Source organism: Mytilus galloprovincialis, chromosome 3 (genome assembly GCF_965363235.1).
Source record: "Mytilus galloprovincialis chromosome 3, xbMytGall1.hap1.1, whole genome shotgun sequence".
NCBI lineage: Eukaryota > Metazoa > Mollusca > Bivalvia > Mytilida > Mytilidae > Mytilus > Mytilus galloprovincialis.
Window position 1 is genome coordinate 36,005,046 of NC_134840.1, and position 27,475 is coordinate 36,032,520.

The 27,475-nt window shown below is 30.6% G+C and overlaps 1 protein-coding gene across 1 annotated transcript in view; it reads right to left on the reverse strand.

Annotated features, from left to right (window-relative positions):
• Positions 1-4,526: 4,526 nt before the first annotated feature.
• Positions 4,527-27,475, reverse strand: part of LOC143067821 (protein O-mannosyl-transferase 2-like) — a 36,395-nt gene continuing 13,446 nt past the window's right edge. The window contains exons 12-20 of the mRNA XM_076241384.1: positions 24,534-24,612; positions 23,703-23,854; positions 21,610-21,698; positions 20,127-20,203; positions 19,499-19,570; positions 17,882-18,038; positions 15,257-15,397; positions 14,644-14,755; positions 4,527-9,530 (exon numbers count right to left, since the gene is read on the reverse strand). Coding sequence (XP_076097499.1) covers positions 9,425-9,530; positions 14,644-14,755; positions 15,257-15,397; positions 17,882-18,038; positions 19,499-19,570; positions 20,127-20,203; positions 21,610-21,698; positions 23,703-23,854; positions 24,534-24,612 — 985 coding nt within the window. The 3' untranslated portion in view covers positions 4,527-9,424. The remainder of the gene's footprint in view (positions 9,531-14,643; positions 14,756-15,256; positions 15,398-17,881; positions 18,039-19,498; positions 19,571-20,126; positions 20,204-21,609; positions 21,699-23,702; positions 23,855-24,533; positions 24,613-27,475) is intronic.

Genomic DNA, 27,475 nt, shown 5'->3' on the forward strand with positions numbered 1-27,475 from the left:
CTCATTTAGAAAAGTTGTTCCAAATATAATGAATTTCCCACTTTTGAAATAAAAATCTTAAAAATTTTCTTTCTTTTTTTTTCAACAGTAAAATGATCCCTTGTTTTAAGGACAGTTCCCCATTTAAGGGACACCACTCATAATGGGGGGGGGGGGAGGGTCCCAACCTGTTTGTTGGTCTTTGTGAAAAAAGAACAGTATATTGTCCTTTAAATGATTTAATTGAATACAAAAATAAAATATGTTACAAGTATTATGTCATTAAATTATTGAAAAAAAACCTACTTATTATCTTTATGGTAGTACAGTAGACTCCGGCCAATCGGATACCCAAAATGTCAGCTTAAAATATCCGATTACCTGATATATTGAATTAGACAATGAATATATATGCATTGAATATTCTACAATAATAAGTAGATCTATTGCTTAATATGTGAAAGGGCTGGAGGATTGATGGAGTTATTTTTATCAGTTACATCACAACGATGTTTTTGCGTAAAAAAATATCAGCTGATTATGTATTGATTAAATTTGTTTGCACTTGCAGTTTTTAAATCCTATATTTATAAGAATAAATCAAATTTCCTGAAATATTTATGTGAATCATTATCTTCCATCCAAAGTTTTTCTTTACTTGTTTAGTAAACAAATTCATATCCATTATTTACATTTTCACACAGGTAAACTAATTTGGCTATAAATAGATCAAAGCATGTCTGTGTAGAATCTCTAATCTAAAATCGTAATTGTTATAATTTTATTTCTTTAAATAATAAAATTTAAATTTATGAAAATAATCATGATTGATAAAATAGTATTGCATAAAGTTTACGTTTTAGGAAGACTATTTATGTTTAGGTCATGGTTCTAGAGGCTTGTTCACAAATTTGTAAACAAACCAATATGGCCGCCACATGTGATTGATCGTGATTACCTGTGAAAAAAATATTTCTGACAAAACTTTAAAGTCAGATTTTTCTTGTCATAGGGATTTATATTTGTATTGCAATAAATTATTCAAAAGGAGGTACATTCAGTTTAGATAATATTTCTTATTCTATAAGCATTTAGAGTTTAATCAAAATTCTCCTAACAGCAACGTACTGCTCTTGTCAACTGAGTCTTGAATAATTTTATAAATAGATTCAAACCATTTGAGGTAAAATAGCACCTAGTTCACATGACAAAGGAAAACAATGAATAAAGACAACAATTTAATAAGAAATAGATCCTTTTTATTTATTATTAAAAACAAAATCTTCTTGTCTGCAAGATTGCAAATTTGTAACTTCAAGGGCGAACATTTAAACAGGGCGAGTTGTCCCCGTACCAAATTCACACATGCGTACTACAAATATCTACAGTAAAAACATCCGGTTTCAAGTAAACAAATAACGTCATGTGGATGAGATGAAATCTAATAATTTACATAAATAAAAGGGGTACATATGTACGATAGTGATTGTTTTTCAATCTGAATTTACAAATTAAATGATTCAGATGCTTAATTATGTGTAAAAATTGGTGTCAGGAATCAGAAGTTGTTCTGAAATTGTAATACACAGAAACGAATGCGGCATACGGAAGTTCAATGTCAGCCCCATAGGTCTTCAGAAGACTTCACGTCTTCTTCCACCAAAAATGACCGATCGACAACTTATCGAATTTCGGCAGGCACTATATACAACAACCACTGCTTAATCTTCCTGGGCACATAGAATCCGTCCCACTAAGAGTTATTGGTGGGGTTATTGTGTTCAATCTTTTATTTCTAACTTATTATTTTGTGGACTTTTCCTCGACTTTTCGTCTTTCTTCTTTGGTGTGGTAATGCCTTGGATTTTAATTTTAATTTTTGCTATAGATATTTTTCTGAATTCTCCGACGGTCGGACATACTCTAAAAAAAAAAGCATGGTCGAATTTCAGCAGTATCATTGCTATAACTTACATATAATTCAACTCATCTGTCGCTGACTTTTTATTTTAGCGAGTTTTATAGATACATTAATGTAGGATAGAAATCTTTGTTCAATAATTATGCTCTTTGAAGTAACATCACTAAATGTGGTTCAAAGGCTTTAGCAGAAACATATAATACAATTTATTAATATTATGTCTCTGGTCAAAGTAACAACGATTTCCTTTTTTTCCCTACATTTTCGCCTTTATGCATTTCTCTGTACCTGTTTTTTTTTTATGTACCTTCATGATTTTATAAACTGCAGAGGGTTGCTGCATGGTACAAGGGACATTTTATACCAAGGGTTCCAAGTAAGTTGAAATCTGATTTGCAGACGCTATCATCGGAAATGTTTCTCAGATGACGACGAATATGTTCCAATTGTCACAACCATAATCCAATCCTATTTTCTTCTAATGTTACATCAATAAATCAGACTTATCATAGAGTTTGTACTTATACACGAGCAATACGTTTGTGCCACATGTGAGGGGGATAGGACCTTTATCGGGACTCCGGGATTGGGTGTTTTTAAGCTCGGGATTTCGGGATTGACCCTGTCGGGATTCGGGAATTCTTTTTTTGAATTTCGGGATGTTGGGATTTTAATTTATTTAAATTCGGGACCTCGGGATTTCGTGTTTATAAGCCCGGGATTTCGGGACCAGGACCCCTCTTATCACCCCTCGCATGTGGAGTATGATCACCTTGCATTCCGGGATCACCACAGTTTTAGGAGGGTTTGTCCAGTTCAATTTTGTAATTTGTATTGTGTCTTTCGATCGTTCTCAGTGGCGGATCCAGAACTTTTCCTAAGGGGGGCCCCGCTGACTGACCTAAGAGGGGGCCCGCTCTAGTCATGCTTCAATGATTCCCTATATAATCAACCAAATTTTTTCCCACGAAAGGGGGGGCCCGCCCCCCCCCCCCCCCTGGATCCGCCTATGGTTCTGTTTGTTGTTGCAATGGTGTTTGAATATCCCTTTGGTATCTTGCCATGACCTCTATTTTAATTCTGTCAATTGGTGCAACTTGAAAAGGCATTTTGTTTCTTTTCCTTCCAAATCGAAAACTTCTACTACACTTGAACAGACTAAGAAGATCTAAGAAGGCTTTTGTCAGGATGGTAAAGGTTACTGTACCAATAAGACAACTCTCCATCGAATTCGCAATGTATAACAAGTTAATAATACAGGTCAAAGTACGGCCTTTAACATAGAGCCTTGACTTACACCAAAAAGCAAGCTACAAAGGGCCCCAAAGTGAATAGTGTAAAACAATTCTAACAGGAAAACCAACGGTCTAATCTATATAACGAGAAACACTTGTGAATCACACCAACAAACGATAACATGATGCACTGAACAACAGGCTCATGACTTAGGACAAGTGCATACAGGTTCAGTTTAAAAGGCATCAAGTTCACATTTTAGACAGTAGTGTAACATTATAACATAAAAAGTCTTTTTTTTAACGTTTGTTTTGTTAGGTAGAGGTCAATTATGACTTAAGGTATAGATAAATGAGGACAACATTTAGAGCCAGTAGATTTCTGACGACTAGGATAAATCAGAAGACACAGTACTGAAATTTTCAGATTCTGTTTTTCTACATGTCAGTAGATATTCCCTTTAACAAAAACATCTAATTCATTGATTTTAATGCAAACTAATGAAAATGTTCAACTCAGGTTTAAAAAAAAACACCATATAATTCAAGTTGCAATTTAAGATTATTTTCAAATTTTAAAAAAGTTGGTTCAGCAGGTTTTTTTTTCATGCTCTTAACATATCAACGGTGTCAACAAATTTTTATGAGACAAACGAATTTGAAATATAAATAAAAAAAAAAAATATGTCCTTATTACCGGTAAATCTATATTTATGGTTATAGAATATCCAGATTCTAGATATATGAAACACCAGTTCTTTTATTTAAAATTAAAACAATTAAAAAAAATATAATCTAGAATACTTTGAGGCAACTTTTCCTTTATACTTTGGATTTTTTTTTATTAAGTCTTAGTGATTTGACTGACCCCTGTATCAATCATAATCAAGATCCCATTTTAATATTTCTGAAGGACATAGCCCAATTTAGTATTCACTTTGCTTCTCCTTTTTTTTTTTATTAAGATGAAGGTCACCTAAAAGATCAAACTTATGTAGTCCTGAAATCTAGACCTAAATGCAAATGTCTGATGTTTAAGTTTGACTCCAGAACAGGACATGTGATGTCATACTGGTATGTTTAAACGACTAAATCAAAGTTTGTGGAATTTTTAATGTAACACAATGAGTGTGTTGACCATTAGAGAATTAGGTTCAACAACTCTGGAGAATTGGATATCACCTGATATAAAACTTCCCTTTAATCATGTGTAGTTGTGGGTGCTGTCCCTTTGATGTAAACAATTAATTTTGGTTCTGTTGAGTCAAAACATACTCTTGCTGTACTATTAGGCTATTGTGATTAGCCAAATCATGCACAAACATTATGCAAAGTTGCAGCAACAGTTCTGTAAAGGAATGCCATTTTAAAAAAAAAATAAAACACAAAAGTAATACAAGAATAGTCTTTAATTTAAAAAATACAATTGCAAGTTACAACTATTTTATATTTTCATTTAAGTAAACCAATCAGTTTGAAGATAAATATGGTTATCCAGCTCATTTAAAACATCCAATTAGATACCTTCTCCTAAAATGATCTTGATCAAACCCAACTAATACATTTTTAAAACGCAAGAAGTCCTTTGGCAAATTAATCTTAAAAGAAAATTTTAAATGTAAAGAATAATACATTTTTAAAAAGGGAGAAGTCCTTTGGCAAATTAATCTTAAAAGAATATTTTAAATGTAAAGAATAATACATTTTTTAAAAAGCGAGAAGTCCTTTGGCAAATTAATCTTAAAGAATATTTTAAATGTAAAGATTCAAACATTGTACTTAAATACAGCTCATTGTTTATGTAAATATTAATGTATATAAAATAAAAATAATGAATAAATATATATGGTTTATTAAAAAAAATTACAGCACATACTTCAATAGCCAAATAGTTGCTTTCTCAATGCCAAAGACTGCAAAGATGTACATATGACAATATATTATATACCTCATGACTAGATTCATATTCTTATTTTTATGTTAAACTTCTTTTTCAATATGTAATTGAACATTTGAAGAATGATTGGATGATATTAAATATGGGAAAAAACTTGCTTCTATCCTTATGATTTAATTACTGTAAACTCAGAAATTATTGCGAGGTTTTTATTATTGTAAAAAAATGCAATAATTTAAACTCGCATTTTGAAATATTTTAATTGAATTAAACAGGATTTTTCTCTAAATCATAATAATTAAAATTGCATTTAAGTCTAAAATGACAAAATCGCAATAATAAATGCACGCAATAAATTCTGAATTTACAATAACTTTATAATCAGTCATGAGTACAAGGCAGTAGACCCCTTTTGACTTTGACATTTAATCATTGCTAGTTTTGTTCTAAATACAGTACAGGTGTGGATCCAGGGCATCCCAAAAAGGAGGGGGGGGGGGGGGGGGGGGGGGGGAGGAGGTTGTCTGCTGACAAGCCAATCCAAGAGATAAATGTGAAAGTTTATGCATTTATATTTATATTAATGTGGAATGTTTCATGTAAAATATTATACACCATGACCAACATAAACAATGACATCAAAATATGTTTCAATGTCATGAATTTTTTATAGACTTGTCAAACAACATAGCTATGTGATTAACTAAATCAAAACAATTAGATTAATTCTAGTTCTATAGGTAAACATGTTTAAAAACAAGGAATGAGTTGTCAAGTTGACAGCAAACTTGGTTTTCTGTATTTTGAAAGATGCTAAAATTAAGTTTTTTTGACCAGTTACATTCTATATGTCTATAATCCAATCTATCAAGGACTATAACTCCTTAATGACAAAAAGGAAAATCGTCAATATGAAACTTAACCTCCATTTCGTCAACAGTAACAGCATATTGAATTTTTTAGAGCCCATGGCTGAATGATTCATAAGTAATTGCATAGGAAAAACACTTTTTCCAAAACATCAAGGACCATGATATCTGAATGGAAAAAATGAATTCATAAGCTGTTGAACAAAAACGACATAAAGTGCAATTTTAAAGGTATTAAGGACCATGACTTCTGAGCTGTAAAAAAAAATTGACAATATTGATTTGACCTCCATTTTATTATTAGTATCAACATATGAAAATTTGACAAGAGTGCACATGCTACAATGTCATACCCGTTTTACTTATTGAATTTATGTTGAATGTCTGAAACATGAAGGTTTTGCTAAAAATATCACATAAATTAATCGTTAACAATGTTGTTTGATAATGAGGTCATGGTCAGATGAACCAGACCTTACAGCCATTCCATACAAGAAATATAGGTTACTTGTTGCTTGTATTATCTAATAAACTGACAAAATTACAAAAACTTATCATTGACCAATGAACCATGAAAATGAGGTCAAGGTTAGATGATACTGGCTACACCGACATGTTCACATTAGATTAGTTCCATACACCATACATAGCTGACCTGTACTATTAGATTTTGAAAAACTGACCTAAACTCAAACCTAACATTGTCCTTTTGATGAACTATTAAAGGAGGTCAAGGTCAGTTGAACATGTACACCGATCGGCAACCACCCCCATACTTCACAAAATTAATAACTGTTTATTTCCTTCAGAAAACCAGTTAAAAATATCATAAAAAAATTTCATTGTAGCCAGATGTATGGAACAATTACACATAAATTCACAAGATTATTTTTACAATCCAGTAAATCATATTGTTTTTTGGACAGATTATTTTTTTTCAACTTTGAATACGTTCGGGATTCAGAGATCTGTTGCAATTATGGATAAATCAGAAAACCTATTGAGGCTTAAAAGGTTTTCTCAGTTTCTCTGTTTTGTTTTTTTACATAAATGTCAACAAAATCAAAGAACAGTGGATAAATTTTGTTTTTCTTTAACAATAATCAATAAATAAATCAATTAATTCTTAACACCTATAGTTCAAGAGCAAAATTTCTTTTCTAGCATTACAATTTCTAAAGAGGTGAATAAGTATGGATATATTGAAAAGAATCATATATTATATCACAAAATTATAGATTTAGGATCTATATTAAACATCTTTTTTAATAAGTACAGTGAGTATTGACATTGTAGCATACATAACTGAAAAAACTGTAATGCAAAACTTCACAGTACATAATTGTGACTTCTTAACAACAAATAATTACATTCTGATTATCAAAAGCATATATATTAACTAACTAATTGATATATTGTGTAGGGGCTGTCACAAGGTATGAACGACATTAATCTTTGTGATCTTTGTTGCTTCCTTAATCAATGTAAACACATATGTTGAACTTTGAAACACTCTAGATAAACTATTTTTCTATCTTTCCAAGTATAAACAGTTTCTTCTAATAGTGCACGAAGTGATAATATAACTAACTGGGGCCAATTGAAGTAAGGGGGAGGGGGTACAGAGTTTAACATGGTGTGCACTCCCCTAAGATTAAAAAAAAAAGATATGGTCATTAAACACGAAAAGATAAATTTTCTTTAGGGTCATGCCCCTTTCAACCTTAGGGACAGATCATTTCTGGACTACAAAAAGAGACTATTTAGGAATTAAAAGGTTCTAGAGATAAATTATTCTTTGTGCAGCAAGGTCATTAATACAATTTCAAAGAAAGATGGTACATGTAATAAAATATAAATGTAAATATCACAGTCCACCTCTTTAGCCAGAAAAAAAACTAATTTATTACAGAAACATAATAAAATTGCCCTCTGTCAACCCATGGATGATCATGATAACCAACTAGTGAAGATGAATTGGATAACAAATTATGTAAATCCATATACATCAATTTATTTAGCATATATAAAACATATTATTTACATTCTATTTACTCCACTTATTCTTGCTTTCTTGCACAACCTATATTATGAGTAATATGTTACCCAAAACTTAATCACAATTTCTTTTCTTGTGTGGAACACAAGGTTTTTTTAACAATTACTTTTTCTAGTGTGCAATTTATCACAATTTACTATTATAGTGGACAACTTAAAAAAATCTATTCTAGTATGGAACTTTTTCTATTCCAATGTTAAACATTTTCCAGTTTCTTTTTTAAGGTGTAACACCACTAATTCAGGCCCGGCCAGAAAGCAGATACCAGAAAGTAGTACATATTTAACACAAAATAGCTCCTATGCATGAGTGTAACTTTCAAAATATGTAGAATATTTAGGTATTTTTGGTATCAAATGAAAACTGAAGGACTGGTGATCATTGTAGAACACTTTTGGACTTTTAATTTTGAATATTAAAAAAACTGCACCAAATTTTAAAAAGAGGGTACATTTTGTCTGTTTGTCAGATCTGAAGTACCTGTTTTGGTACATCTGAAGTTTCGGGAACTAGTTCTTTCTTAAATGCCATTAAAGGTATGTTGATTTTTTTCAGTACAAGACACCATAATGTGTTGCTTTGACATGCAATGATTGCCACTTTATTTGATCTTAAAACAAAAAGGGGTGTGCCTGCTTGAAACGGAGGAATTTAACATAGAAAGCAATGGGACCATGAATTAGTGGTGTACTTCCTTAATAGTATGCAACTTATTTTACATTTTTCTTTTCTAGTGTACATCTATTATTCAGAATCATCTACCGGTATTCTATTATGGGACTTTATTCACAATGGTACTGGTCAGTGTTTATAAAATACCAATGAGTTATCCTGTATAAAATGTGCATTTCAAGGGTATATGGGATTAATCTAAACATTGCATGCGATTTTTTAAATTTAGCTTATACAGGGCAGATTCTGTGGAGAACTGTCACTTTTTTTTTAATTGTACAAAAAAATGCAAAATCCCACATAAGAAAAGGTCCAAAACTGGTCAAAAACTGGAAATCAGAAAACAGAAGTCTTGTACAACTATTTTTCAAAATCTGGAGATTTATACAATGACAACTTTTCATGATACATTTTTAAGATAATTTGAAATAGATATATAAGAGAGGGGTAGGAGGGGTCCTGATCCCGAAATCCCGGGCTTAAAAAAATGAAAATCCCAAGGTTCCATCCTGAAATTCGAAAAAAAATTCCTGGATCCTGAAAGGCCTGAAATCCCGAGCTTAAAAACACCCGATCCCAAAGTCCCGATAAAGGTCCTATCCCCCCTCATATAAATATTCCACTATAACAAAGCAAAATAAATGTGTAAATAGAAAAATCTAATGAACAAATAAAGATTTACAAGTAGTTTTCTTGTGTAATTTTGCACCTGATATGATATGTGAAAATACTAAAAAAAATATGTATTCATGATCTATATCTTCCATCTGAGGTCTGCTTGTTTGGCTTTGGTTATAAGTCCCAGGATTCCATCCATTTGATGTTTCTCCATAGACTTCCCTCTTCCATTGATGATGGACCATACATCCCATAAGATAATGGATAAAACAAGTAAAAGCTGAAAAAAAAAAGAAAATGCTAAATATCAAACTACTGAAACAGAAAATAATATTCCAGTGACAATTTATAATATTCCTCCAAATTAAAAGATTGGAAATTTTCTCATATTCCACAGGAGCATTTGCCCTTCCAAGGCACAAGGACAGACAGACAGAGAGATGGTCTGAAAGGGTGAATTCTATAGCCATATGCCCATATAGCCATCTAACCTGCGTTTCCACAGTGTAAAATATAAGCATTTTTAAGGAGTTTAATTTAAGAAGACAATTGAAACTTGGTTGTCCTTGTCAGTATTTGGGACTATCAACAAAACAATTACAGATATGAAATGTACTTCACACATACAATGTACATTAAAGCACCTTTATCACAATAAATAAAACCAATTTTATAAAGCACCTTTAATGTAGATAGTAAATCTAATGTTTGTCATGCACTTACACATGTTTGAACTTCAACTAAAACCATTGATATTTTTTATAAATTTTAACCACAGATATCAAATGTTAGATTTAGTGGATGTTGTTGTCATGGAAACAAAGCATGGATTCCTATTTATTTCAGCAAACAAAAATACCTTTGAGTTAGATAGACACTTCCTTATTTGCAAACATACTGATTTGATAAAAGAGAAAAATAACTGAATGCAACAGTATGTAACCATTAATAAATAATATCTATTGCAGCTTTAACTGTGAAAATATTTTTATTATTGAACCAGACAAGAACACCATCAATGGAAAACCTTGAATATCCAACACCATACTGATCAAAATAATTAATCAATTCAAAGTAGTGATATAGGTTTATATATATGTCAAAATTAATTATCTGTAAAAATATTGATGGCAGCCTTTGTTTAGTAACAAAAATGTTTGCTAAGCATTTAAAGGAATTAATTTTCAAACCACATGTGATTTGCGATGTCAATTTATTTTGAAAGCTTTTAGTATAGTAAACAATTGATTATTTTATTTCATTAAATTCCACTGTTTAATATTGATTATAAAATAAACAAGACAATTCTGTTGATTACACATACAACATGGGAAATGGATATTAAATTCTGTGTGTCTTCTGATGTGTGAAAATCTAGAGTGTTTTATTGAAAGAGAACAACACATCATGTTTTATTCAAACTTCAACATAGACATGTTATATAAAATAATCAATTAGAACGACCTGTTAATTTTACAGCTGGTGTCTGCATAGTTACATCTGATTCCAATATAAATCCTATTCATGTTTGATGTGTATAAAATAAAACCTTAATGGGTAAAGATGAATGGGTTGTGATAATGCATGGTCTTCAATCAATGAAAATTCAGAAACATTAAAGATAATATAGATATCAGTATAACAATACAAAACATTAAAGATAATATAGATATCAGTATAACAATACAAAACATTAAAGATAATATAGATATCAGTATAACAATACAAAACATTAAAGATAATATAGATATCAGTATAACAATACAAAACATTAAAGATAATATAGATATCAGTATAACAATACAAAACACATACTAATGCACCACAAAAATCATATATATATACAAAGAGTCAGGGTTCATTCTCCACCTATTTAAAAGACAAAAATTATCATGACTGCAGACAGAAATTATGCTTAGATTTCCCAAACTCCTTGGTCTCTTTACTTTTGATCTTGCACATGTTGCGACAAAAAAAAAACCACATGTTAATATCATACCAAATATGACTTATGGGTAATTTGTAAAGGGGAAAAGAATAGCTTTCCAAGCAGTCTTAACTTGCATGTCTTTTTAACCAAAGCGATGATGAAAATAGCCTATTTGAAAAGACATAACATATTGAATATGAAAAAAAAGTTGTTACATATATAAGGTTGATTGCCCATACAAGCTTCATTTCATGTATCTTTCAAATAAGATAACTCAAATAAAAATAGACAAGATAGGAGAAGGAACAATTAGCACCCTATTTCACATTATTAAACTTTATTAAATGTCTTTTTTTTTTTTAAACGATAAATCTTTTATTGCATATTTCTCTGCTGTTTAACAAATTACTGGACTCACTTTATTAAATGTCAAAGTAAATAATGAGACCAATTCTGTGACTGGAAACTTTGATGAGTTTTTCATTTTACACAGCATTTAAATATTTCAAACTATTGGCAAAAAGGAAGTGGCTGCACAACAGATGTATATCAAGGGGGCATAACTCTAGAAAGGTAAATGACTCATTACCAAAATTTGAACTCTGTCTGTGTGTTGTCAACTTGTGATTAATGGTATTGTGTATGCATTTATCGGAAGAGGCAAACATTAAGTTAAGAGTGGAAACTGAAAAATTTGCAATAAGTTAAGTTACAACAGGGCATGACTCTAAAACAGTTAACGACATACTTCCAAAATTTAAGCTTTGTCTGGGTGTTGTGTTTTTTAGCATTGTGTAAAAGTTTCATAAAATTTGGGTGAGGGAAACTAAAGTTAAAAGTGTAAAAACCAATAAATTAGCAATTTTCCAATCTAAAAAGAGGCACAACTCTAGAATGGTAAGTGATTCACTGCCCAAATTTGAACTCTTGTCTGAGAGTTTGGTTCTTAGCATTGTACACCAGCTTTATAAAATTTGAATGAGGAAAACTTAAATTAAACCAAAATGAGCAATGAGTGTTTTAAAATTTTAAACTATCAGCAAAAAAGGTATGACTACAAAAACTCTCACTCACTACATCTGAATATTATCAAGATGCTGACCTAATAGAAAATTATTCCCTTTCATAGAAGGCTACTACACTATTTCAGGCAGTTGGACAGCCAGACGGAATGACAGACGGTTATAAATCTAATCAGTTCTCTCTAGTTTTCAATATTGTGGTGAAAACAAATATGGGTGACAATTATTAAAGGCAAACAACCTAAAAAAAAAAGGCCTGAAAATTTTCATTTGTAAGCAAAATTACTTCTTTAATGAGTAAGCTGGATTTCTTTTAATCAAAGTTCATCTATTTGTAGATTGTGCTGGTAATTTGCAATTTAAAATTTCTGTCTATCTACTGGAGTATTCATGCAGAAAACACAGAGAAAAATTTGTCCAAATGGTTTGTCTCATTAACATGAAAATTTCAATGTGTAGATTCACCAGAGTTCCCCTACTGCTTTAGTATTTAAAATATTAGGCAAAACCTGCTTTAACCCCTATCTTCTAGTTTTACCTAAAGGTAGACATGTTTTCATAAAATAAACATTTGTTGAGAACACACAATCTGTTTCAAAGTTTCAAAATTGGCTATGTAGTTTCAGAGAATATATTTGAAAGTGTATGATGGGGGATAGACGGACAATGACAACAGATGCCAAGCAATAACAATAGCTCACATGAGATGAACCTAATATATGTGTTGAGCTAATAAAAACACATAAATAGCATAACCTTTCTTTTATTAAAGGGGCATTTATTACAAGATATATATTTTCAATTATCAATGAAGTGAAATAGTGAAATCATCACTTGCTTTTATCAGCCAATTTGGCTCAATTTTGTCAAAATAAGCTAAGAATCATTGCTGATGAAACATATACTTGCAAGCTCGACCTCATCGAATCTGTATTTGTGTGACCTTCAATTTAACCCCTTAGCTGGAGATGAGTAACCCTCGTATACAGCATTTAAAAGGAAAAAAATGTTAACATTAAAAGTGAAACAAGGACGAACCATTTAGTTGACTGATTTGACCCACAAATAAATCACTCGTATACAGGTAAAAATTATGATAAACAATTTTTTGAACCTAGAACATGAAATCAAACAGATATAGAAAAATATAGATTGCATGTGGTCGCTATCTATATATAATTTATATTAAGTTATATGACCGTCAGCATTCTTCCAAGGTCATCTACATGGTTACTCAGATGGTGTCTAGTCAAAAATACAAACAGAATATTGGTACATATTATTGAGTCCATCCATTGTTAATTGTTTATTTCAGACTTTTTGTAATTTTGAGATACGTTTTAGTTAGTTCAAATATGATGAGATTTTAGTCAAATCAGTGAACATGAATTTGACAGCTAGTGCCCCTTTAAAAAAAAAATTGGTTTCATTAATTTAGCTTATGATTAGGTTATCAATGGAAGATATCTTTAACAAAATTGAATTTCATTGTATATTCAGATATTAAAAATCAGGTTAAAATACAGATCCTGTGCCCATGCCTTTTTTACAAGCATCTGACAAGGCTCTGTTCTAGTGATTATAACATCACAATATAAGGATAATTTCCACCTACTGGTAATTATTTTACATAAATTATCCTGACATGTTTCTTAAGAAAAGTAATGCCAACTATTAATCTTTTGAGAAAATTATGATTTTTTTCATGATCACTAAATTTTTGTTTTAAAGTATGAAATTTAACTTCATCATGATATAAATAAACAAAGATTTAAACTACTCGGAACAAAATTATATCCAAAAAATTGTGCAACCTACTTCAAGGATCAGTGATTATGGTCATGCAAAAAAATAAATTTCAGGCATAGACAGTTTGATGTAAAGATCATGTCATTTTGCGTCTCCTTGAAGTGCCACCTTTCAAACTTGAAGTTGTGATCTACAGAAACTTAAGCAGATTCATTATTTTTGTAGGTACCAATTTTTGTTGATATTTTAAATCATTGTATGCCAAAGTCTGCATACAAGCCTATAAGCAAGAATGTGTCAATAGTTCTTTTTCTATGTTCAGTGGACCATGAAATTTGGATCAAACTCAATTTGGCATTAAAATTATAAAGATCATATCATAGCGAACATGTGTACTAAGTGTCAAGTTGATTGGACTTCAACATCATTAAAAATTACCTTGACCAGAAACTGAACCTGAAGCGGGACAGATGGATGAATGAACGAATGAATGGATGCACAAACTAATGATAGGATGCACATACCAAAAAACACTATGCTCAAAAATGGGGCATAAAAAAGTGAGCTCTATGTAACAGATTGCAGATTAGTCAGATTACTTTTAAACATCAAAAGCAAAATATCTGTTCACATTTTTTTGCAGGGTTCTGTATTCATTAAACACAGTGATATAAAGAAAGTGAACAACATACCTCCAACATAAGACAGTAAATATAGCTGCTATACAACCTTGGAATACAATAAGGGAAAACTGTTCTGGTACAGTTATACAACACCATGTCAAGATGTAGTCTAGAACAACACCTACAAAACAATACATACATCTAAAGTAAAACTTAACAAGGTAATCTGTATTTCATCATATCAACAAAAGTAAAATGTAAATCAGAAATTCATTCAGAATTCATAATCCATTAGAAACAGGTTTATTTCCAAGAAATTTGCAATTTCAAGTTATCAAAATCATTGAAGTTTTAAACGGTTGCATCCTATAAATTACACTTAATTCTTTTTTTAAAATATGTAAAGAACTTCCTACATTCTGCAGCAAGATGGTTGGAAAAGGTATCTATGTCTTGACTTCCTATATGAAGTTGTTGACAGTAAATATAAATAAATGACCTTGACTTTCAAATGAACAAAGGACAAAAATCACACGAAAAAATTCCTGATCCTTGATCTTCAAAATTTGTTTTCTGACTTTGTTCGTCATAATCTTATACATTTTAATGTTTTTCTGATTTCCAAATAAATTTTTCACTTTATATTAATAAGTGTTACTGAGTTGTTGTAAATATTAATTACCTGATAACATGGCACTAAATAGGAATGCTGGGAAATAATGATGGAAGTATAAAACTCTAGTCATTGGCCAGAACGGAAAGTAATGAAGCATCCAGCCTAAAAATAACCACCATCCAGCACTAAACATTCTATCTTTATAGGCTGAAATATAAAAAAAAACTCATTAAACTTCACTATCAAAACATGATAAAATGCTTCGCAGCCCGATACGACTGCAGAGGTTAAACCCTGAACAGTTAGGGCAAATTTGGACACAATATTTAAGCTTGATACTGTCTGAATTTGGATTGTGATAAAAATTTTGACATAATATAGGTTTGACAAAATAAATGTGGTCAAAGATCTTACAAATTTATTGCGCAATACTGTGCAATTGAAGACTTCTTCTTGAAACTTTTCAAAAATTCATAATTTGAAAAATCCCCCCCCCCCCCCCCTACTTTTTTGAAACCCCCTTTCAAGCTATGACCCCAAAACACATTCCCAGCCTTTCCTTTATGGTATGGAACCTTGTAGTACAATTTCATAGAGATCCATATACTTATTATAAACTTATTGGCCCTTATTCCTACATGTTTGGCGCAATTAACCCCAAACTCAATCCCAGCTTTCCCTTTGTTAAATGGAATCTTGTTGTACAATGTCGAAGAGATCCATACATTTACCCAGTTATTGTCTGGAAACTAGGAAAATGCTTGTTTTTGGACCCTTTTTGGCCTTTAATTCCTTAACTGTTAGCCCTATAATCCCTAAAATGAATCCAAACCTTCTACTTGTGGTTTTAAACATTGTGGTACAATGTCAGAGCAATTTAAATGCTTATACACAAGTTATTATCCTGACACTAGAAAAATGCTTGTTTGGGGCCCCTTTGGACCCCTTATTCCTAAACTGTTGGGACCATCATACCCAATATCAATCCCCACCTTCATTTCTTTGGTATTGAACCTTCTTAAAAAATTTCGAAGAGATCCATTCACTTAAAATAAAGTTATTGTCCGGAAACCAATGTGTCTTCGGACAATGACGCAGGCGACAACATCACACCATTATACAATCCCAAATTTTTTTTTGAGTCGTATAAAAAGAAATACATATTTTTATTTTTATATAATGCAATACTTTATCATATTTATACTAGAAATTTATGTTACCAATGAAAACATGTTTCAACATGCTTGGTTCGTTTAAAGTATTCAAATTAATATAGGGTTGACTTTCATAAGATTTAAGTTAAAAGATCATCTTGATGTGTATCCTTGCACCAGATATTGATGAATTTTGACCTATCAAATATATAACATAAATATGAATATGCACACAAATTTATCTGACTGCTTTCAAATTTATATAGAATTTATTACTGTTGATTCATTATTATTCGTTGGATACCAATTTCATGGATTTTGTTGGTACAGAAAAACCATGAATTTAAATGTTCAACAAGTTACAAATTTGCTCTATAATCAAATGCAGACTTTTGGAAAACAATGATATCAAAAATCCACGAAAATGCAAGTTTTCCATAACCACAAATATTGTTATCCACAAAAATAAATGAATCCACAGTATATAAAAATAAGGACATTTGGTATGATTACCAAAGTTCAAATGAGGTGGATGTTAGCAGCTATAGGCAAACGTGCTTCCTTCAACAATGAGAAAAATATGTATCCTATAGTCAGCTTTAAATGGCCCAGAACATATTCAGAAATCAACGCCACTTTGCTTATTTGAATATTATACTAAAGAAATCAGATACGGGTCACGGAAATTACATTAAAATGATAGGGAATTTAAAAAAAATGTCTGTTTTAATTTTAATTTAAGTGATAGACAGGTTGCCGGGGCAGAAAATGAATATACACAACAATATACACCATTGAAACGAAACCTAATGACTGTTGTTGCAAAAATACAGGTTCCTGAGCTATTTTAAAAATCGAAGCGAGAGGCTTTTAACATTGCAGTGTAAAATACAGGCTAAAATGGCTGAAACGTCAAATTTGAAAACTTCGTGTTGAAAATTGGCTTACAAGGTCATTACAAAAACAGGTTGCCGGGGTGAAATATGAAACTTGAATTTCCAAAGAATAAGCAAGTCCAAACCTTGTATGTGTAGTCGTTGAACTCTAGGTTCCCATGTAAAATTAAAATGTCACTATTTCAAGAAGAATAAACTCACGAAAGCACTAAAAATTCACTAAATTCGCGTTCATTTTTTTGATTTTGACCACCTGACAACTTTACAGAAATATCAAAGTGATTGTAAATAAGGACTCTGTGACAGGCAACTTATAATATCCGTGTTTTAAAGATTTTAATGATATCAAGCCTATCAAGCCAGTCCAGTTCAAAGTACTATCACGTGGTACAATTCTCATTTACATATTATGAATATTAATTAGCAAAACCACTACTAATTTCTGGCTATGAAAGAGAAATTTTCAAACTATTCTATTGAGAAAACTAACAGCCTAATTAATAACAAAACAATTTACAAAAAAACAAACATGATATTATCATTATGTCCATTTTCATTCTCAATAATCTAACTGTAATATTCTAAAATCTTTAAAAAACAATGAGGTGAAACTTTGCTTAGAACATTTAGCATAATATTACCTCTCCAGTATTTATTATTCCTCAAGCCTCTCCTTGATTTGACTGTATCAATAGCATATGCAATAATGAACACAAAAGTTAATCCTAGACAACCCCAAAATATCACAGGGTTTCCTAATAGGTAAATTCTGTGATCTTTTCCTGAAAATATCTGTCCCTTAAAAAGAATAAAAATATTATAACACAAAAGTGATCACAAAAAAAATGCCCTTGTTATGATGTTTACACATTTTTTTATGTTAGCACTTAACTTATCTTAACATATCCTTTACTTGCAATTGAGGGGGCTTCAGTAGCCCATTGGTCGAGGTAGTTCATTATCTGTCTCACTACACTGTTAACACTAGGATTGTGATTTGCTTTTGACTCAAAATCTTATATAAGAATTGCCAGTTTTTCTTTCCAAAGGTCAGTAGTTCTCTCTGGCTGCCTTCAATGAAAAATAGCCACCAGGAAATAGTCCAATAGTACCGAAAGTGGTGTTAAACACCTAAATTTAATCAACCAATCTTAACATATCTAGCTGCAAAGGGATCAATGCATTAATTATATAATAGTCAAAAGAAATAAGATTTCATTCAGAAAATAATACAACCAAATGAAAAAAAAATTGTCAAACTCAGTGTCTTGCCTACTTTTGCTGTTAATCGCAGACTCAACAAAAATGAGAAAAAATATCAATAAAAATATTCCTCTTGATACTATCTTTTGATTTTAAGAAGCTTCTGTCCAAGTTTGGTAAAAATCCAGGATAGTTTATGAATCTAATAAATGTTTTAAAAACTTTAACTGCAGACTGTACTTAATGTTAACTGGAAGAAAAACTAAGTCCATTTATAAGTAAAATACAGATGCACAGGTTCAAAATTTTAGCAAAATTTCCTTCTAGATACTAGCTTTAGATCATAAACAAGCTTCTGTCCAAGTTTGGTACAAATTAAAAATAGTATAAGAAAGTAATGGAAATTTTAAACTTAAACCACAGAGTGAATGTGTTGTTTCTGTCCAAGTTTGGTACAAACCCAGAATAGTTTAAGAAAGTTATTAAAATTTTTAAAACTTTAACCACAGAGTGAATGTAAGGTTTCCTAGTAGAAAAACTAAGCCCATTTATAAGTAAAATACAGAAAAAATAAAATTTTATTTTTACAAAATTTACTTTTGGATACTATCTTATGATCATAAACAAGCTTTTGTCCAAGTTTGGTAAAAATCCAGGATAGTTTAAGAAAGTTATTAAAATTTAAAAAACTTTAACCACAGAGTGAATGTAATTTTTCCCGGCAGAAAAACTAAGTCCATTTATAAGTCAAATACGGAAAATGGAATTTTATTTTTACAAAATTTTCTTCTAGATACTAGGTTATGATCATAGACAAGCTTCTGTCCGAGATTAATACAAATCCAGGATAGTTTAAGAAAGTTAGTAAAATTTCAAAAACTTTAACCACAGAGTAAATATTTGTGGCCGCCGCTGCTGCTGCAGCTGCCGGAATGTAGGATCGTCATGTCTCGCATTTTTTTACTAAAGTTTAAGGCTCGACAAAAATAAGAGTCCTCAAAGGTTTTAATAATAACCATATCAAGTCTTCAAGTATATATACTAGCACCACTTACTCTGTAATTTATAGGCCACTGCCATGGTCTAGAAGTTATTTCCCCTTCCTTTGGTTTCAGTCCACTGTTACCCTTAAAAATAAAAGGACTGAATATCATACACAAATATAAACAAATACATGTCTCTTATCTAACAACAATTAATAGCATCAAAACTTTTCTATACCAAATAGGACACACCTTTGTCAAATATTGCTCAACAGGAATGAAACTTAAGCTAGATCTGTTAATTCTTCTAATTTGATATTAGCATACTTGGTATTATTGGGTAGTGCTATCTATGAAAGATGTCAAGTTTATTCAACTAGTGTATTATCATAATTCTTTTTTTTAATCAGAAAACCCAAATATGTTAATCATTTGTGCAAACAATTTGTTTCTGAATAATGAATTGAAAAGATTCTGGATCTGAAAATAATATAAATTACCTCCCTTTCAAATACATGGCACTTTGCTGTTCCAGCAACACTAGTATTTTGACTTGGTTCTTTGTCAGTTTATTTTTTTCAGTTTATGTCTTCAAAATATTTACATGTGAAATTAAAAGACTTTCAAATTCTGTATGCATTGTAAGATGAAACTGTGTCTTCTTCTTTTCAATCTTGTTAAATAAATATTTTATACATACTTGTGTCATGACTGCATGACTTTCAATGAACCTTTCCAAGAAGCTTGGGGAATATAACTCAAAACTGGCATTAGGTACTGAAACAAAAACAAACAGTACATGTTAAGTCATCAAACTTTTTGTCCAGTTAATTAAATTTAATAATAAGATGACAATGATAAAAAAGTACATGCATATTAATTATGAACCAGATGCTCCACAGGGCGCAGCTTTATACGACCGCAGAGGTAGAACCCTGAACAGTTGGGGCAAGTATGGACACAACATTCAAGCTGGATACAGCTCTGAATTTGGATTGGATTGTGATTAAAAAGTTGACACAGAATGAATGTGGTCTAATGATTTTTTTGATTTTTTTTTGCTTTTGAGCAATACACTATGCTATTGAGTATTAATCCCCTTAAAAAAAATATTTGAAGAAATTTTTTTTTTAATTTCTGAAATCTGAAATGAGAAAAATTTTACCCCCCCCTTTTTTTCACCTCTCCCTTTCCCTTATTCAAAAAATAATCTCAATTCAAATTTCTAATGGAGTTGGCAACAATAACTACTCATTTAAATACATCATAAAATCATAAAATATCAAGATATAAAATGACATACAGTCATGGTTAAAATTAATATTAATTAATAGTAACTTCTAAAAATAAATTTACAAATACACATCTCAAAACAATCATCATTTCTTAATACATAATTTTCAAGCAGTGTAAGGGAGGAAAGCAAACATAAATATATAACAGTATTCTTTTAATTATAATTGGATTACCTCCCTTACACTGCTTTTAAATTGCTTTTAAATTGTCTAAATTGTTTTTCAACCAGAAAAACCCTCGTTTTTCCCCCTTTTTTGTCCCTAATTGCTATATGATTTGAGCCATAACCCCTCATTACGACCCCTTTGAAGTATGGAAACTTGTGGCATAATTTCAGAGAGATTTATACACTTAAACACAAGTTATTGACTGAAAACTACAAAAATGCTTATTTTGGACCCTTTATTGGCCCCTCATTCCTAAACCTTTAGGACTTTAACCCCCCCCAAATCAATCCCAACTTTCCTTTTGTGGTTATAAACATTGTGTTAACATTTTATTGATTTCTATTTACTTATACTAAAGTTATTATCTGGAAACCATCTGTCTTCGAGCGACGATGCTGACACCGCCACCGCCGACGTGATAACAATATACGACAATTTTTTTTCTAATTTTTGCGGTTGTATAAAAAGATTATCAGCTTGGCACCATGATATAAGAACTTTTACAAATCTGAAAAAAATGCAAGCAGATACTTTCATAAGCATTAAATGAAAATGAAAGAATTGGAGCTGTTGTAGCCATCAATGCAGCTAACACCCTCAACTATTATTGATTTCATCTTCTTTTATATAAATCTTAAAAATTTGTTTTGATATATTTCATAATGTAGAAATAGAATGACACTGTAGAACATATGTACTGTTTGTTCTTGCATATCTTACATCTTTGATCTGTTACTTCTTCAACACTCCATAAAGTCTTTTTATCTTTTATATTAGGGTTACATGTAACTTCTAGCTGCTCCCATCCCCTGTAAAATTGAATATAATAAAATTCCATAGTTTTACATATCCACAATAAATGTAAGAGTCTAGAGAGATCATAGATCAAGGAATTTCATTCCAATATTTACTGTACAATCTGTGTAAAGTCAACTATATATCAACTATAGTTGACTTTATACAGATTGTATAGTGAATATTGGAATGAAATTCTTTGATCAATGATCTCTCTAGACTAAATTGTGCAAGTAACCAAGGATTCAAATTCAATGATTCCTTTTAATTCTTTAAAGTGTTAATCTGCTTTTTGAATTTAAAAGTACTATCTGGCAAGAAATGAAAGGAACATGTCGATAATATGATTTGTTTGGAATAGCTGCAAAACTATTTGTTTCTATTTCAAATACTATTGATAATTTAACTAATTACAAAAGCTTGATAATCAAAATGAATCAAGTTTTTATGAGGCAACAGAAAATCCTTGACAGATTGAGGAAGATAGCCAACAAAAATGATACAAAAGAAGAAAACAGAAGCTTTACTTGAAAGCATCGCTATAAGAAATTTATACATGGTTGATGTAGATAGTTCTACTGACTAACAGTTTTGATCATTGCAGTTATCATTGAAGTGTATTAAACATATATTAAATATCAATGGCTTCAAAGTATGTAAGTTTATTATTGATCAAATAACAATATTTATAAATAAGGCAGTTAAAACATGAAGTGTTCTTGCATATAATTGCTAGTACAGTAACCCTATAACATTCATACCATTTCAGGCCTAAAAAAAATAATGTTGTGTTTCCGATCCCCCCCCTTGAAATTTTGAAGGGACGGTAGGTAGGGTTTTTTTTTTTTTTTTAATTTTTTTAATTTTTAATTTTTTTTTAATAATATTATGCTTCATTGCTGTCTCCGTTTTGTTTAAAGGTATGGACACTAGTTTGGGATTTAATAGAAAGAGATTGATTACCCACTTTAAAAATCTCCCCGAGATAACTTTTAGTTTACCCCTTTTAAAATCCCTCTGAAATAACTTTTAGTTTACCCCCTTTTAAAATACCCCTGAAAAAAAACTAAGTCCAAAACTAAAAAAAATTTGGGCAGCACTTCCCCAAGGAAATTAGCTTTTTAAACCCAATTCCCCTATTTCAGGACCAAAAGTTTGGGATTGTCAGAGAAAGAAATTGAGAAGATGTGGGGCAGATTCATTTATAGGAACATGAACCAAACATCATCCCAAACCTACAGATAGACAAATATATTATATACACTGTTCCTGGCAGGACACTTTCTTTTGGCAAAGCATCTGTGGCTTTTCATCAGAATGTCTAAAGCGTTGATTGGCTGACCAGTTTCAGATGGATTAATATCATGTTCATTTTGAAGAAGGGTCTGGCATGAAAATTTGATAAATTTAATTCCAAAAGATTGCATTGTTCTAACAGTTGTGTACGTTATTGTCATCAATCCCCAGTCATTTTTCTCTGGTCATTTTTGCCGGTGGCCGAGCACAAAATTTGTGTTGTGTATTTTTTTTCATCGATGTTAGACATTGGATGAATTTCATTGCTAATGTCAAAAAAGGTGTTACTTTCTGTAGAATTTAGAAATATTTTTTTCTCCGCGAAATGGTCACACTTTCCGCGTTGAACATTGAATAGCACGCGTTGCGTTGCCATGTTTAAACACTGACAAACGAAAATAACTACTGCGCATGCTCCCGCATATATAATTAGCCAAGAAGATTCCACTTTCCAGTACATTCTAAAAATAAGCCTCGAGTTTAAAATTAGCGTTGTTTTCTTTTGGGGCGATAAAAAGATCGAGGGACTTAGAATTTTTTTATTTTCTTTCAGAAAAAATGGTCGGTAGGTATACAAATTATTTTTTTTTTCACATCAGCTTTAAAAACTTTTGAGTCGGGGGTCTGAAGGACGGCCGGTCGGGTGACCGGAAACACAACATTTTTTTTTTAGGCCTCAGTAAAATTAGAACTATAAGCCAATACATTACAATTGAACATACCATTTTGGCAGTTTTTTATCATGTGACTGTAAAGCACACCTCACATGGTAGTGTATCAGTCTGACCTGTGACCTGACTGTCTGTACAACAGCCCCTGTAGACCCTCCCACCACTTCAAGGATCCATACATCATTAGCATCACCTGAACCATTCTGTAAACATATAATTTCTCTGTTATGATCTTAGTAAAACAATAAAATGGAATAATTCTAATTAAGTATTAAACTGCTAATTTAGTCTTGTATATATTCATAATAAAACTTCCTAAATGTCAAAGTATTCAAAAGTGCCCAACAATTTGTTTGACATGGTGATAGATGTAAAAGAGATGCATCAAATTAAAATATTCCCAACAACAGGGTAACTGAGCTTAATTTCATTAAATATTGCATTTGACCATGTCACTTGTCACTTATGGTTGATCTGTAGTACTTTGTAACTGCACAGATTGAGATTAAGGTTACAAAAATCCTTAAACATTTGTCCCACAATGTTCTTTGCAACTTATGTGATATAGCCATGTACCTAAGATATCAGTAAGTAAGTAAGTAAGTAAGTAAATTTTATTTAGAGTCGGCATATATATACATGATAACAGACAAAACATGAGCTCTAGTGAGCTCTTTAACCAACTATCAGGAAACAGAAAAACTATTGGGAGTAACCAGTATCTACTTGTGCTTTTTCACAAATGATTTCTGTATGTTAATTTGTATGTTTCATGTCAGTTGAAAAATACCCAAATTGAATGTATCATTGAAGTATCAAGGATTTCTTTTCTTAATATTATTAACATTTCACTTCTTGTAATGGTTAAATAAAGTTACATACCACTCCATAACCTGCTACTTGATAGTGTCTCTTTGTCAAAGGTGCAGGTTCTCGGTGAGAATGTAACAGCCGCTTTGTTCTGTAATAGTTTCAAATACATGTAATTTAGTTTTCTTAATATGAACTTGCATAAGAATTTAACTATAGTTTAATATAATGCTATATAAAAAGCCTTTTAAACAAAGTAAAAAAAATATCATTAATCTAAATATGATTGCAACTTTTTGAAGAATATTTGCTAGCGTCTCTAACACTCATTGACAATTAGAATCATTATTATTTATATCCATATTCATCAATGTAATTTGACTACATGAATACCATAGTTGCAATTTTAACAGTATTAACTGGCTAGAAGTTGACTGTTCTCACTATGAATTTATGTTGTCATGATAGAACCAGATATAAGAAAATATCAGCCATTATTATGGAACCAAGTTATTTAGACTTATGTTACTAAAAAATCAGATATTTGACCTTTAAAAGATACATCTTATCAAATGTTGTTTTTCAATGTAAATTTTAGCTATAAATCTATTGGATAATTTTCATAGTTGAATTTATAAAATGCAAAATTTTCTTCTAAGGACTATTGTTTTTGAATTGTAAGTAAAACCCATATCATCATACTGCAAAAAATATCTACAGGTATTTTTTTTTTAATTCTGCAGAATTAGGGTTTTTTGTTTGTTTCCATGACAACCATTTTCAATGATTCCATTAAAAACTATGATATTGCTGCAATTAATTTTACATATTTTGTTTGAATTATTTAAACAATACATTGAGAATTTGTATGTTTAATGCTGTTGGTCAAACTCCATTTTTTGTCTCCATGGTAACCATGTATTTTTTAAATTTTTCACAAAATTACAGAATTTTTTAAGTAAAATATTAATTTGATTAGTAATTTGTACAGATAACAGGATTTTATATATTTTTTTAAATTGTTGATTGATACATTCTACATAAAGATCTATTAACATTGTAAAAAGCATCTTCGAAATTTTGCAAAATTATGATTTTTGGTGCTAACACACATCATTTGAGAAAATTTGTTAAACTCCAATTAATTTTAGCATGATATTGTTTTTGTTATAATTTTTTTTACAACTTTATTCATAAATGGTACATTTTGTGTATTAGTGTATTGTTTTTCAAGCATTTTTGAAACTCTATGATTAAATATATTGGAAAAGATGCAAATTTAAGGAAATAAGGTGGATTCATTGTTATTTTTTCATTTGTTTTCAATTTAAATTAGTTTATGTATATTTTTTAACAATAAAATGTTTTAACAAAAGGATTGCTTCAATTTTGATGCATATACCTGCAAAATTTTATTCATTTTTCAACAATACATGTAATTAATTGCACCTTTTCTACCTAAAAAATATGAAACTTTGGTTGCTTAGCAACCAGAAATAAATTGGAGTCCGAGAGTTTTAAGATGAGTTTAGTTATATATCAACCTTATATTTTCTTAAAAATAAGGTCAATATTAACATGATTAAATAACTTGCTGGTAATTATTGCTATGAAGATTTAAAAATTGGTCAAAACTTGAAAAAATGGAAAATAGCTAAATATGAAAAATGGCTTATTTTAGACCTCTTATAGCTTGGTGATGAAAAAAATTAAAATGGATGTAAATGATTTTTTTTATTCATTTTGTATTATTGTTTTAGTATATAAATACAATCTGAGTTCTAATACTTACATATATACTAAATTTAAGAAATAATTCATGGAAGCCATAGATTGTTGGAAATTTACACATGGCCTGGGCCGTGATATTCGAATTTTATCCTGAGCGTTAGCGAGGGATAAAATTAACGAATATCACGGCCCAGGCCATGTGTAAATTTCCAACAATCTATGGCTTCCATGAATTATTTCGATTCTAATAGGACAAATACGGTCATTAAAAAACTGAAGCGAGGGTGGGTATGCTGTGTATGTGGCTGTTCTTTTTTACTCCCTGTTAGATAAAGCTCAAATATCTTTATAAATATGTAACTTGCGTAGGTTATTTCTAGAATAACAACAAGAAATTGTTTTTTAATTCTTTAAGTTCTCAAACCCAACATTTGCAATTTTTAATTTACATGTTTTTCTCGTAAGCTTCCGTCAAATCAAAAGTTGACATTTTGTAACTAAGGAGCCGCCATGTTGACTTGCTGAAATGGGTGAATATGCGAATAATGCAATAGAATAGAAAATAAAACAAAACCTACCTCAAAAAATCAGTTTTAATACAATATCATACGAATTCCGATGGTTCACGTAACAGAAAACTTTTAAGTTTAGCGGTTTCATTTGTATGACGTCATGTTTTGAAATGACTTAAATGCGCCAATAAGATTAATAGACTTTCGCGGAATTTTATTTAATTTTTATTTTGTTGATTTCTCCGAGCTCTTGTGCATTACTTCTTTTTATTATGCATACGAATAAGAATAAAAGTTATTTTGTCTTTTTTAATTGCACTTTTTAAAACAATAAAATCGGCAAAGGATCTGCAAATAGGTTCCAATACATGTAGATTTACGTGGGAAGTATATTGTAACATCCATTATTATGCATATCTCTGAGTCTGCGCTAAGTATATTTTATCGAGAATTTTATCACAGTGTTGTTTACAAAGCTAAAGAAGCACGTCATATTAGAATGATTAATAAAATATGTCAATTTTAGCCTTGGATTGTTGATTTTTTAGACTCATTTGGTAGGAAATGTTAGATTTCAGTTTCCATAGCAACCATTTATTTATGTCAAATTTTTTTTTCCTGATGACTTATATCATTAATACCTTTCACCATGTAAGTTTTTAACAGATTCTGAAAACCTCAGTATATCACCCTTTGCATGATTCTTAGGTGGACTGGTACTTAATTTATAAATCTTATACTAGAAAAAAAAGGTTCCCTCTGATTTCAAAG